At 46.9% G+C, this 14,615-nt stretch overlaps 1 protein-coding gene across 2 annotated transcripts in view; it reads left to right on the top strand.

Moving 5' to 3' along the window:
• MARCO (macrophage receptor with collagenous structure) overlaps window positions 1–13,309 on the top strand; it is a 57,786-nt gene extending 44,477 nt beyond the window's left edge. For both annotated transcript variants that reach the window (XM_029605340.1, XM_029605339.1), the window contains exon 14: window positions 12,824–13,309. In XM_029605340.1, the coding sequence (XP_029461200.1) occupies window positions 12,824–12,957 (134 nt within the window). In that variant the 3' untranslated portion in view covers window positions 12,958–13,309. The remainder of the gene's footprint in view (window positions 1–12,823) is intronic.
• Window positions 13,310–14,615: the final 1,306 nt, after the last annotated feature.

The raw sequence follows: 14,615 nt of genomic DNA, 5'->3' as shown, positions 1-14,615 counted from the left end.
TCCCAGGCAACGGGTTCCTCCACGTATTTGGAAGCCTAAATATTCCACTTCCAACTCACAGATTTGCGCTTTCTTTTTACTTGCACGATATCCTTTTGAGTACAACGTCTTTAGCAGCTGAAGAGTGGATACTTCACATTCGAGGTACGTCTCTCGAAACAACAGAAGATCATCCACGTATTATATTACTGGCCCATACATGACTTGGTACATCTTCAAGTCTTTTGCCAGTTGCTCACCGAACAGCGTAGGTGAGTGCCTAAACCCTTGAGGCAAACGAGTCCATGTGTACTGCTGCTTTATTCCAGTAGGTGCATTTTCCCATGTGAAAGCAAAAATCTTCTGACATTCCTCCGCCACCGGGACGGAGAAAAAGGCATCTTTGAGATCAATGACACTGTACCACTTTGAGGCAGGGGAGACTTGGGCTAGGATGGAATATGGATTTGGCACGAGGGCTACTAGATCTTCTACTTGGCTATTCACTTTCCTTAGGTCCTGTACTGGTCGATAATCATCAGATCCAGGTTTCTTTACGGGCAATAAAGGGGTGTTCCAAGCAGATCGGATTCGTCGGAGAATGCCCAAATCGTACAGTCTCTGCAGATGTATCTGGATTCCTTGCCTGGCCATATATGGAATGGGGTATTGAGGTTGATTAATCACCTGTGCATTCTGTTTCATCTCAATCCAAATAGGGGTAGCATTGATGGCTATTCCTCCTGGGTTTTGTTCGGCCCACACTTTAGGTACACTATCCATTAGCTGTCTGCGCTTTTCGTTGAGGACGGTGTTCTCTCCATAGCGGTGCGCAATGTGCTCAACTACAGGAAGGTGTAATCTCCATTCTTCTTGGAGTGGACAAATGAGAGAGACTGGGTTATCTGCGAAGGATGCTTTGATTTCTCCAGTGGATTCGAACTGTAAATTGGCTCTTAATTTGCAAAGAAGGTCTCTCCCTATGAGTGGGACTGGGCATCCGGGGACATAGAGGAACTGATGGGATACTAATTGTCCCCCTACTCGAACCTGTCGTTTCTGGAGAAAAGGAGCGATAAGTGGCTTTCCGGAGGCTCCTACGATGGAAATAATTTTGGAAGTGGGCATGGTGATAGCGGTAGTCATGACTGATCTTTGTGCCCCGGTGTCTAACAATCCTTTAAACGTATCAGTCCCTACTTTGATTTCTACTAAGGGATCCAGGGGAAGATTTCCCTTGTCTAGTCATGTTTCACTGTCTTCGCCGGAAGTTTCTCCTACGGCCATCTGCCATTCAGCTCCTTTTGGTTTGGACGGAGTGTATCCTTCCTGCTTCATTTGCAGGGACTCAGGGCATTCAGACTTCCAGTGTCCTTCTTGTCTGCAGAATGCACATTGATTGGCTCCCAACGGCATCCTTCCACCTCTGAACGATCCTCCTCCTCTACTCGCTCGTCCTCTGGCCGGCCCCCTTATGGGCGACCTGCCCCTTCCTCTTAGTCCAGGATATCCTTGGTAGTGCCTGGACGAGTTTCCGAAATTAGTTTCTTCCAACGCTGCAGCTAACAGACTAACACTTTCTCTTAACTTTCTACTTTCTTTTCCTTCTTTTCTCCGTCCGGCTCTCGGTTTACATAAACTTTGTCAGCCATGGCTTTTAGTTGGCTAATAGTCATTCCCTCAAACCCTTCCGACTTTTGTAACTTCCGGCGGATATCGGGATAGGATTGTCCGACAAAACTCATCACTATAACGGACTGACTTTTGGGATCCTCTGGATCAAATGGACTGTATTGCCGATATGCGTCCATCAATCGCTCCAAAAAGATTCCGGGGGACTCGTCTCTCTTTTGCACCACATCTTGAATCTTTCCCATATTTACAACTCTCCTCTTCCCTTTCTTTAAAGCTTCAAGAAAGGCGATTTGGTATGCAGCAATGTGCTCGCGCCCTGCTGCGGTCTGGAAATCCCAGTTGGGATCGGCAACTGGGGCTTGTGCTCTCACTGCTTCATCTGGATTACCGTATGCCCCAGCTCTTAATCGGGCTGCCTCTTCCAGATTTAATTGTATTTGTCGGCGCTCTTCAGTGGTAAAAAGGATGGAGGCTAGATGCCGAATGTCAGCCCAGTTGGGGGTTATGGGCTGCAAAAATTCCCCTTAAAAAATCTATCATCTGATCTGGTTTATCAGCGTAAGAGGGACCAAGCTGTTTCCAGTTAAAAAGATCACTGGAAGTAAAAGGTATGTAGGTAAATAACTTTATTGTTTGCGTAGTATGATATTCGTTTTCTTCAGTCGGGACCACGGGAACTACAGTGGTCGTTTCTCTAATTGGTAGCTGCAAACTTGCGGCTTGGGTTTTACTGCGAGTGCCACCGGCTACGGACGACTCGCCGCCGTCTTCAACTTTTGCCACTGCCGCTTCAAGCTGTGCTTCGGGAATCGGCACTAGTTCAGGATCAGCTTGGGCGGTGGCGGGGGCTGAGGGACTTGGTGGCGCATTATATGCTGGAGGGCAGCTAGGGACATACGGTGGCGGCAGAAGATATTCTGCGTCAGTCGGTACTGCGGGCGGCAGGGGTTTAACTTTTTTTTCTTGAGTCCGTGCATTCCTTTGCACTACAAACATGGCCGCCGCAGATGACGCATGGTCTTGTATTCCCAAGATGGCTGCCCTTCCCTTTCTCTTCCGGTTTGGGGATTTCCAGTCTCCCAATTTGTTCACTTGCGCCACCATTACGAGGGCGGCTCCCTCCACTAACTTCTTTGCCCATGACGGAGGATTCTCAATGACTGCAAGCCAAGCAGTTATGTACGGTAAATCCTCAGGGCAACCCGTTTCTCCCGGTTTCAGGGCTATATTCAGGACCCTTGTGGCCGTTTGGAAATTGAAAGTTCCTGCCGGAGGCCAATTTACACACAAACTGGGCCACCTATGGGTGCATCGCTGAATCATTCCGGGTTTCGTACATTTACGTTTATCGAACACTTCACTATAGTGCTCCGTCATGGCTTTTAGCGGAGTTGAATAGCCCCCTCCCATTAGGATAGAATTACAGACAGAGGAGGGAAGGGAAGACGGATAGGTAAGGGGTCCGTATCTGCCAGACACAAAAGGGTCACAATTGCCCCGACTAGAACGCGGTCGCCCGGTCTAGAACTGCGAGGCCATTCACTCTCTTTCACACAACAAGAACCCTATTCCTGCTACTTTATACTTTACTCGTTACTTATAATTCTCTTCTTTTGCACGTGGCTTTCGGAATACAACTCCTACTAACCCACGGCGTGGGGTGTGATCAAAGCCCCCTCGGTCCGCTTGGGGATGGACCGGTTATTTGCTACTCTTTTAGCTATTCTTTACTTTTCCCACCATTCCCATAATACTCGCCTGCAGGGTTCTTCCGATCGTCACGAAAGCCTTCTTCCCAGATCACCAGCCCAGAGGTCTCAGAAGACTGTCTGTGGAACGGTCCCCTCAGAAACCTGATCGCTGAACTCAGCGGTGGCCACTCACCAGGTGCGTCTGGGGGATCGCTCCACCACCAACCCACCGGACTCACTGGGGGGCTAAAATAGCGTCCCCGGTACCTCCTGGCTGGCTCGCCAAATGTAACCGTCTCTTTTTAGTCAGTAAGGAGGTCCAGACAACTGATCCGTAAAGATAGACTTTTATTGCCAGCAAGATGCAGCTAAGACAAAGGCTTAGTACAACTGCATGCCACGCCCCCTTAGGAGCAAACTTTTAGGCACTTTACAACTCTTATCTTTCACACATGCGTTCTGAGTTTTGCTGAACAAACAATTCACAAACTGCTGAATAAGCATTTGCTAGCGTGGTCTCCAGGAGGTGTAGCTTATGATCATATTATCGTTTCGTCATTTAATTGACGTGTTAGACATTTTACAGCGGCATTCGTATTAATACAATACAAATTATTATTCCAAAATGGAGTTACGTTACGTTACGTGTTAGTGCGCAACTGCGTCACTACGCATTACGTGTCATTTGCGTTGCAAACATTAGTACATTCAAAATGGCTGTGCGTTCCACTGCTGGCATGATTAGTCGGAAGACTTTCAGTTGTTTCATTCTTCAGGGGTCATGAAATTGAACCCCTTCAGGAGCGTAGCCAATATAAGGCCAGTTTTTTGTTTTGTTTTTTTAAAGGTTATGGGATGATCTGGGAAACTATAGAATGGAACGCCTGACGTCGGTGCCAGCAAAAATGGTCAAAACTATTCTAAATAACAAAATTAGAGAACATCTAGATAGTCATAGTTTAATGGGACAAAATTAACATGGATTTAGCCAATTTGCTACATTTTTTGAAGGTGTGAATAAACATGTGGATAAAGGTGAGCCAGTTGATATAGCGTATTTGGATTTTCAGAACGTGTTTGACAAAGTCCCTCATGAGAGACTCATGAGTAAATTAAAAAGTCATGGGATAGGAGGCAATGTTCTGTTGTAGATTGAGAATTAGTTAAAAGATAGAAAACAGAAAGGGGCCAATGCAAAAAAAAAAAGCGCCAAAAGCAGGCCCCTCTGCTGGGGGCACCATGCAATCAGTGGCGTAGCTACGGGTGGGCCTGGGTGGGCAGTGGCCCACCCACTTTCCATTCAGGCCCACCCAAATTTCTTTGCAAGACACTGCAGCCAATAAAAGCAGGCAGCATCAGCAGGCTCCCAAGGGAGAAAAAAAAATAAAATCAGCTGGTGTGTTGCGGCTCCCGGTGTCCCACAGCCCCAGTAATACTTCTCTTTACCTTCTTCCTGCCCCCGCGGGCCAATGGGAAACCTCCTATCTTCTTCCTGCCCCCGTGGGCCAATGGGAAACCTCCTCCCTTCGACCTGCCCCCGCGGGCCAATCGGAAGCCTTCTTCCTGCTAGTGGAAGGAGGAAGCCTCTGATTGGCTGGTGGGGCAGGAAGAAGGGGGTCATCAGGGTGGGAGGAGTGGCAGTGTTCAAGCCACGGGCTGGAAATGCAGGGCAGGGAGGTGACTGGGGTGTGTGTGAGACAGAGACTGGGCAGGGAGGGTGACTGGGGGTGTGTGTGAGACAGAGACTGGGCAGGGAGGGTGACTGGGGTGTGTGGGGTGTGACTGGGGTGTGTGTGAGACAGAGACTGGGCAGGGAGGTGACTGGGGTGTGTGTGAGACAGAGACTGGGCAGGGAGGTGACTGGGGTGTGTGTGTGAGAGACAGAGCTGCTGCTCCTGGTGTGTGCTTTCAAGGGAAAGGAGTAGGAGAGTTGCTGGAGATGGTAAGTAAAAGTGGCATTTTAAGTTTATTTTTCTTGATTGACTGCCATTTTAATTATTGAGTATTATGTGATGTGTCTGCTGTTTTGAAATATTTTATTGATATTTGGACAATGTTTAATAATTTTTATGAGTTTTGTTGGATGTTATTCTGTTCATCAGCTGTTTTGAAACATTTATTAATATAGTTTTACAGTTATTTCTGTGTGGGGCTCTATAGCAGCTTGGCTTGTTCTGTTTTCCTAATAGGAGGTGTATTAGTGTTTAGGACCTGATTTAATATTTGTAGTGTTGCCTTTTCATAGATAGGGTTGTTATATGTTCCATAATGCAGGTGTAACTTTGTGCGGCTTAGTTTGTGTGCATTATTGCAGATCCTGGGACTGTTAGGTGCTATATTTCTCTTTCCATTTCTCCAGGTTCGCACTGCATGCAGAGTGGCTTTTTTTGGTTTTCCATTCCAGTTTCTATCTCCATATTTATCATGTGTGGTCTTTCTGTACTTTGGTGAAGGTCGGTTCTGTGTGTGTGCCCGAGGTGAGGTATTTTACTAGCATGTAGGCAATTGTATCAATCTTATTTGTGGATGCAGAGTGTATGTTTACATGATGGTAGCTTAGTAAATGACAGGGCTGGATAGCCTTTTTCTCCTGTCTACCCAGTTATCCTCTCCACACTGCTAAGGATACATCCCAGCTGTCAGCCAAAGGGTGTGACCACCTTCAAGACATCTCTTTATCCAGAACAGTCTTTTTTTCTGTTCTTCCTTTGTAAAGAAATGGGGATGAATGTCAGGAGCCCCTGGATTCGATTCAGCAAATGTCAGCATCAGAGGAAGACTAAAACTAAATAGTTGAGTCATAGGAAAGGAAAAGAAATCTTCAAAGATATTTATCTGTTTTATTGATACAGATTAATAAGGCATTTGCTCAATTATGGTAAATATTTTGGTACAAATTCAATGATGAAGGAACCCTCTTTCCTATTTTCTTAAACTTATCAAACGCAGTAATTCATGACCATCATAATAGGCATCATTGTGTGGTAAAGTATACCTTTGTCACTCTGCCTTATGCTTAATCATAGGTCAGTCCATATTTTTAAGTGTTTTTGTTGCTTAATTCACCCCAGTGATATACTCCAAATTTCTAGCAATAATCTTGTGTTACATCAATTCAAGGTTACTTTTGTTGAAAATTATGAACCAAACTTATCTGGATAATACAATGTTATTACTTCTTCTTAACCACCATCGACTTTGAGCTTGATGCCCTCAAACTGTCAGCAATATGAGAATTCACTATATTGCTGTTCTATGCCCGACATTGCACAATGTTTCGGACTAGCATCGAGTCCTTCTTCAAGGGCGTAATATATTCCACAGCATGGCGTATCTTGGCGTGGCATCAAGCTCAAAGTCGATGGTGGTTAAGAAGAAGTAATAACATCGTATTACCCAGATAAGTTTGGTTCATAATTTTCAACATAAGTAACCTTGAATTGATGTAACAAGATTATTGCTAGAAATTTGGAGTATATCACTGGGGTGAATTAAGCAACAAAAACACTTAAAAATATGGACTGACCTATGATTAAGCATAAGGCAGATTGACAAAGGTATACTTTACCACACAATGATGCCTATTATGATGGTCATGAATTACTGCGTTTGATAAGTTTAAGAAAATAGGAAAGAGGGTTCCTTCATCATTGAATTTGTAATTAGTTTGAACCTAGTTCCATCTTAAAAGTACATTGCCTTTCTGAGCTTTTTTCAAGTAGAAATATTTTGGTACAACATTCCAGAGGGTTTTAAAACATCTCACAGAATACTGTGATGTATGATGAGATATCTGTCTTTATAGTAGACTAGTATATGGTTCTTTGTAAGTTATGAGATACTGCCACTTGAGATCTCTGTAAGTATAATTGAAATGCTTTCATAACTATATATTAGGTTTAGCATTGGTAGCTGCTTGAAGTAATTGAGTTTAAAATATTAAAAGTATAACAGCTGTAGCAGATTATTTAGAAATCTATTGTCAGGTGTGTGTGTGTGTGTGTGAAAGTATTTATCAATAAGAATATGAATTCCATGGCTCAGACTTTGTTTAGTGCCCACCCATGTTAACCTTGGGCCCAGCCAAAAATTCATTTCTGGCTACGCCACTGCATGCAATATTTAAATTGGAGATCGCACTGCCAAGGAGGGGCTAGGGTCGATTACGCGTCCCTAGCGCCTCCTTGGCAGCGGGCGCCCAGGAGAGGTCGGCTGGCCGCGGGTTAAGAAAATGGACGCTGAATTTATCGGCACGGGTTAGGGAAACGGATGCTGGTTAACCGAGCGTCCGTTTCCCTAACCTGACCACCTGCACTTTTTTTTTTTTTTTTTTTTTTTTTAAATCTTTTAAACTTTTCGTTCCTCCAACTTAATGTCACCACAATATTAAGTTGGAGGATGTACAGAAAAGCAGTATTTTCTGCTTTTCCGTTCAACATTTTGGGGTGCTCAGAAATTAACGCCTGCTCTGGGCAGGCGTTAATTTCTGAGTGTAAAAATGTGTAGATTGGACGCACATTTTTTTTTATTTGCACGTGGAGTGACTAACTAATAGCCTCATCAACAAGCACTTGCATGTGATGAGCGATATTAGTTTTGTGGCGCGTTGGACACCCATTGTGGACGCGCTAATCCCCTTACAGCATAAGGGACTGTGGACGCACACTCGGGCGGATTTTAAAAGCCCTGCTCACGTAAATCCGGGCGGATTTACGCGAGCAGGGCCTTGCGCGCCGGTGCGCCTATTTTCCATAGGCCGCCGGTGCGCGCAGAGCCTCGGGACGCGCATAGGTCCCGGGGTTTGTCGAAGGGGGCGTGTCGGGGGCAGGATCCAATGACGCTGCGTTTCGGGGGCAGGATGCGGCGTTTCGGGGGCGGGACCGGGGGCGTGGCGCTGGCCCGGGGGCGTGGTCCAGGCCTCTAGACCAGCCCCCGGGTCGGAGGACGGCGCACCAGCAGTCCGCTGGCTGCGTAGATTTACGTCTGCTTCTCGCAGGCGTAAATCTAGGAACAAAGGTAAGGGGGGGGGGTTTAGATAGGGGAAGGGAGGAGAAGGTGAGGGGAGGGAACGGAGGCAGGCTGTGCGGTTCGGCGCGCGCCGGCTGCCCAAAATCGGCAGCCTTGCGCGCGCCGATCCAGGATTTTAGAGGATACGCGCGGCTATGCGCGTATCTTATAAAATCCAGCGTACTTTTGTTTGCGCCTACTGCACAAACAAAAGTACGCGATCGCGCTGTTTTTAAAAATCTACCCCACTGAGCGCACTGTTTTGCATCGGCCCCAATATAGGACTAAATGGTCAGTTTTCTCAATGGACAAAGGTAAATAGTGGAGTGCCCCAGGGATTTGCACTAGGACCACTACTTTTTAATATTTTCTTAAATGACCTAAAGATGGAAACAATGAGAGAAGCGATCAAATTTGCCGATGATACAAAATTATTCAAAGTTGTTAAATCACAAGAGGATTGTGAGAAATTGCAAGATGATATTTAATATGAACTGTCATCCATGTATTAGTTATTTCTACAATGGACTATTGTAATGGTCTTTTTATTGGGTTGCCATATTCAACTGTGCATTAGGGATGTGCAATGGAAAAAAATTTGTTTTCATCTTTGGAAGGCTTTTTTCCCCCATGAATTTCAGTTCGAGGATTGTTTGTTTTGTTTCATTCATGGTAAACCACCCCCCCCCCCCCCCCCCCCCCCAAAAAAAACCGAAACAAACAATAAAAAAAATGGCCAAAAAAATGAAAACGAAGCCTCCTGTGGCCTCTTGCTCGCCCTCCCGGAAAAATGCCAGGGTCAGAATTCCCCCCCCCCCCCACCAGCCCCCACTTACCTGATCTAGTGGGGATCCACTGGTGAGGCTTAGACCCAGTCCGAAGCTTTGGCCTTACATATTCAGAGGAAGCCGAATGACACCAGGACCTCAGTCTACCCAAGGCCTACGCCTCGGCCAGGCTCAGGCTCGAAGCCTGGGTCTCTGTCTAGGGCAGATCCTGGACCCAGGCCCAATGCCAAAACCCAGCAGGGAGGTAGGGTCCTGATACCAGGGCCTTGGCCCGGACCAAGGCTCGATGCCATTACCCGACCTGAAGGCCGGGTCCCAATGCCAGGGCCTCAACCTAGGCCGGTACCCAGATCCAGGCCAGACACCATGACCCGGCTTCCACCAGGGCCTAGGCTAGAGCCTGCAACCTGGCCTAGAGGCTGGGACCTGACACTGGAGCCTTCGCTCAGACCCAGGCCCGAAGCCATGACCTGACCCAGAAGCTGGGTTCTGATGCCTGGGCCTAGGCCAGGACCTATGCCTGATGCTGGGGCCTAGCCATTGACCTAGGGTCAGGCCCAGGCCTGGAGCCCAAGTCTCACAGCTGCTCCTTCTCTTCTGAAGCCGTCCATTGGGATTGGGTCATGACATCAGGCCTGGTTCGGGCCAAGGCCTGGCCTTGCCATCAGATCAGGTAAGACCTTTTTCAGGTCTTGGCCGAGAACTCAGGCCTGGAGCCCAGGTCTCGCAGCTGTTCCTTCTCTTCTGACGCCATCTGCTAGGGTTGTGTTGCGGTGACAGGCCTGGGTCCTGGCCGAGGCCTGGCCATCGGATTAGGTAAGACTTTTTTGAGGTCTTGGCCAAGGCCCTGGCATTGGGCTGGGCCTAGGCCAAGACCCCAGCATCACGCTTAGGCCCAGGACATGGCTCCAACTTTGGGCATTGACCTACGCCCTAGACAAGGCCCCAGCTTTGGGCTTAGGCCGAGATGCTGGTGTCATGCTAGGGCATAGGTTGCAGCCTCGGCCCATGCCTTAGGCTCAGGCCTACACTTAGGCCAAATGCATTGCTTTCAAACAAATGCAATGAATAAGGTTTGTTTCATTCAGGGGGCTTTCAATTCATGTTGGGGCCCCAAATGAAACAAATTGCCCTTATTCGTAGTATTTTTTGAATTTGTTTGAAACATGTGTGCATGTGATCCCACTGAGCTATACCTGATCACAGGTATAGCTCAGTGGGATCACATCACGCCAGTGCTGAGGGGTTTGCATTGGTTGCTAGTCAAGTATAGGAATATGTTTAAAAAAATTTTAGTGATGTATAAGGCTTTAAGTGGTCTCATACTATCTGTTCAACTATGATGTTCGTTAAGATCAGAGTCACAATTACTATTGGAAATTCATTAATTTAAGGAAGTTAGATTGAAAGGAACTAGGGCTTGAGTATTCTGCACTATGGGCCCAGTTTGGTGGAATGCTCTTCCTTTAGAACTCTGAGCTGAAGACACATTATTAAGATTTCATAAATAGGCCCGTTTATTTTCTCTTGCATATAAGGATAAATGATAGTCCATTCACCAGCTGTTATGCTGTTTAACAGCAGTAACTGTTGTATTATCTTGTGATATGATGTATATTGTATATTTGAATATGGATATTTATTTGTTCACTGCTTAGAAGTGCCGATATAACAGTTACACAAATTTTATAAACAAGTCCAAAGTGATGCATGTAGCGAAGAGCAACCCAAATTATAGCTACCCAATGCAAGATTCTACATTAGGAGTCATCACCCTGGAAAAAGGCATCATTGTGGATAATATGTTGAAATTCTCTGCTCAGTGTGAGACAGCGGCCAAGAAAGCAAATAGAAATTAGGAATTATTAGGAAAGGAACGGAGAATAAAACAGACAATATCATAATGCCTCTGTATCGCTTCATACTGTGACCGCACCTTGAGTATTGTGTGCAATTCTGGTCACTGCAGCTCTAAAAAGATACAGCAGAATTAGAAAAGGTACAGAGAAGGGCAACCAAAATGATAAAGAAGATGGATTGATTCCTCTATTAGGAAAGGCTAAAGAGGTAAGGGTTCTTCAGCTTAGAGAAGAGACAGCTGAGGGGAGAAATGATAGAGGTCTATAAAATAATGAGTGACATGGAATAGGTAAAAGCACGTTAGTTGTTTACTCTTCCAAAAAGTACCAAGACTAGGGAACATTGAATGAAGTTACTTTAAGATAAATAGGGGAAAATATTTTTTTACTCAGCTCCTAATTAAACTTTGGAATTCACTGCCAGAGGATGTGGTGAAAGATGTTAGTGCAGCTGGGTTTTAAAAAGCTCCTGGAGGAAAAGTCTATAAACCATTATTGAAGTGGAGTTTCAGAAATCTACTGATTATCCCTGGGATAAGCAGCATGGAATCTTATCGATCTTTTGGGAACCTGCCAGGTACTTGTGATCTGGATTGGCCACTGTTGGAAACAGGATAGATACTGGGCTTCATGGACCTTTGGTCTGACCCAGTTTGGCAAATCATACTGTAAACCTTACTGGGGAAGTTTAGGTTCCAAGGGCACCCAAACTTATTTGTTCTCTTCTTGCAATTAACTCCCATGCTTGACTCTCTATCCCAGGGTGGATTCTTTTTGTGCGGGGAAGCTGTTGTTTATGGCCCAGATAATGCTATTTTATTCCCAGAGTGTGTTCTTAGTCGCTGCATCCCATGGAGCAGGATGCTGGGACAAACCAGACAAGACAAGATATTGGGTGTTAAATTAAAGTTTATTGATTTTTCAATAATTAAAGTCCATTCTGTCCATAATATTGAAGTTACAGCTGACTGATGGTACAGATGTCACTTTCTCTTTACTAGGTGTCCTTTATTTCGGGCATCTGGGTAAAGCTTCCCATGGTGGTGTTAAGTGCACAAAGCTCTCCCAGTGGCTAAACACAAATCCTCTTGAAGGTGGTCCCCTCGAACACAGTAAAAAAAACAGTCCTACCTGAATCCATCTCATCTTTGGACACCCATGGACTGGGGATCCGATTGGGGTCTCTCGGTCTTGATCATTCTCCTTAGTTCTGTTGTTGGGGGACTTCTCTTGCAGGAAAAGTCTCTAGAAAGGGGATCAAGCTATCTCAGCTCTGCATCCCAGTGGGGAGGGGCGAGTCGGAAAAAAAAAAAACAACTCACCACAAAGCAATTGTCCAAAAATACTTTTTAAAGGTAAAGATGGATACATCTTCAGCCATCAAAATCTCTCTCAGAGGGTGCCGTCACTGATCTCGCCCAGCTAGGGAGCAGAGTAGTGCTCACGGGTCTTCAGTCCTCTGGGTTCAGAGCCCATAAGGGGAATCCGGCTCAAAATCTCTCTCTCTGAAATCAATAGCAGGAGCCTCTGGCAGGGCGTGCATGATGAGGTATCCCATCAAACTTAAGGTGCAAAGTGAAGCTGGGAGTCCTCACCAGAGAGTAGAAACAAGACATCCTCACTGTTAAGAGGCTTTCTAAAACCGACCACACAGAACGCTAAATAAGGTGAGGCATCCAATCCCAGCCCTCCAGGCTGGGAGGCGCAGAGGGGATGGCAGGCTTATGGGTGTTAAGCGCCGCATTATCTTCTGATGTTCTTCTGTAAATCTGATGGACATGCCTAGCAGAATGTACCTGCCTTTTTTTCCTTCTGCCTGAGCCAGCTTACCTTTGTGCCTCCTTATTGTCGTTCTCACATGCAGGTACTGGAAAGATCTGGCTGGATAACATGAATTGCAAAGGGTCTGAAGACAATATCTTTGCATGCGCTAAATCGTCGTGGGGAATTCACAACTGTGCTCACAATGAGGATGCTGGAGTCGAATGTGCCAGGTAGAGGGCTGTCCGTGCTGCCCAGAGACCTGCAACATCTTCCGAGACGTAAAAACTGGGGGAACGAGGGACCATTTCTGCCAGCCTCCCGGGACTGCTACAGCAGAGTTCAATCCCATTTTACAGTTTACGTCACAGAAAAAGGCCAAAACAGCATATTTTTGCAGGGTTTATCTGGTTGGAAAACGTTACCTGGAATCCTTCGAATTCACTTTCACAGAATCCACAGACATTCACCACCTGCCACATGAGTAAACTTGAGAGGACATTTGCAAAGTTACGTTTGTACAACTCCATCATGGCTACCCAGTCCCCTACTCTGGCAACCACCACGGCAGGTGCAGGCTTGGGCAAGATATTATTCTATTGGGGGTGGGTGGGGGGGATGCTTGCACTGCCATGACTCTCACTCGTCTTCTTGTTGCCAGATGTGCTTGCATTCTTTCTTCCCTCCTAGTCAGCCCTCAAGCCACCGAATTAATCTGTGGGTACCGCACAATGTGACGGCAGAGAATCCTGCACCGTCACAAGAGCTAGCAGGAGAGCGCTGCCCTTCACCTGTCCCCCTCCCTCACCCTCCGGGGTAAGAAACGGCACCACAAGGAGCGAGACATCGCAGGAGCCAGGAGCAGCGCTGCCCATCTCCTGCTGCCTCCCGGAAGGGCGTGGCGCCCTGATTGAATCAGCTGGAGCAGGATCCCACCTCCCCCCTCCCCAAGTTTGATAAGCGAGGGGGGGATGTGTGTGTCTCTCAGCCCACCCCTCATTTGTCTGCCTTGCGCCTGCTGCGGCAGCTCCTGCTCCACCAGATCACTCAAGAAAGTGATGTTAAGCCTAAGGGGGAGGAGGCTTCCGCAGCGGGGGGGGGCAGGGCCTCCCCAAATGCAGGGCCGGGGGGCAGTTGTCCCATTTCAGCCTCCCACCCCCAACGACAGCCCTGCTCTCTAAGTTGACCTTCTTCCATCCCCCACCTTCCTCCCGTGTAAGCCACGGTGGCACAGAGTGTAAGATATCACAGGAGCCAGCAGAAGGCATCCCACTCCTCTCCCATCCCTTTCTTAGCTCCTGTGGTAAGCCATTGACATGACAGGGAGTGAGAAACCACAAGGAACGCTTCCCTCAAGTTTAAAGGAGTGAAAAGAAATCACACACAGTGCCATTCCCCCCCCCCCCCAACCCACCCCAAAGTTGAGAAAATCTGCTACAGTCCTGCCTCTTAATGCTGGAGAGAGAGGACCTGTGTCTTGAGTGCATGCACCAGAACAGATGGGTAGCATATAGGGCCTACATTATCAACGGTTCTCTTCCCTTGCTAAACCAGGCCCATCTTAAAGAAGTGGTCATTCCCGTTCCCAGGCCAAAACAGAGCTGGACAAGTTCAGAGTAACCAACTCATGAGCGTCGAGGCACAGCAGCTCCCAGGGGCGATATCTTATGTCATTCCCTGGTGTCAGCGACTGGTTCCAGGTGACAAAACTCCACAAATATATTTGGTAGCCACACTTTGCTGTGCACGAGGAGATTGCACTTTTAGCTTTATTATTTTGACCCAGCAGCTTCCGCCTGCTCCTTTGGACTTTCAGGCCAGTCAGAAGCAAGGGCTGAGTTCTGGCAACGTCATCCTTCATTCGCAGCTACCCACGGATTCCCCCCCCCCCCCCT

Source organism: Rhinatrema bivittatum, chromosome 6 (genome assembly GCF_901001135.1).
Source record: "Rhinatrema bivittatum chromosome 6, aRhiBiv1.1, whole genome shotgun sequence".
Lineage (NCBI taxonomy): Eukaryota > Metazoa > Chordata > Amphibia > Gymnophiona > Rhinatrematidae > Rhinatrema > Rhinatrema bivittatum.
Note: the sequence above shows the minus strand (reverse complement) of the source record. Positions and strands in the feature narration are given on the sequence as shown.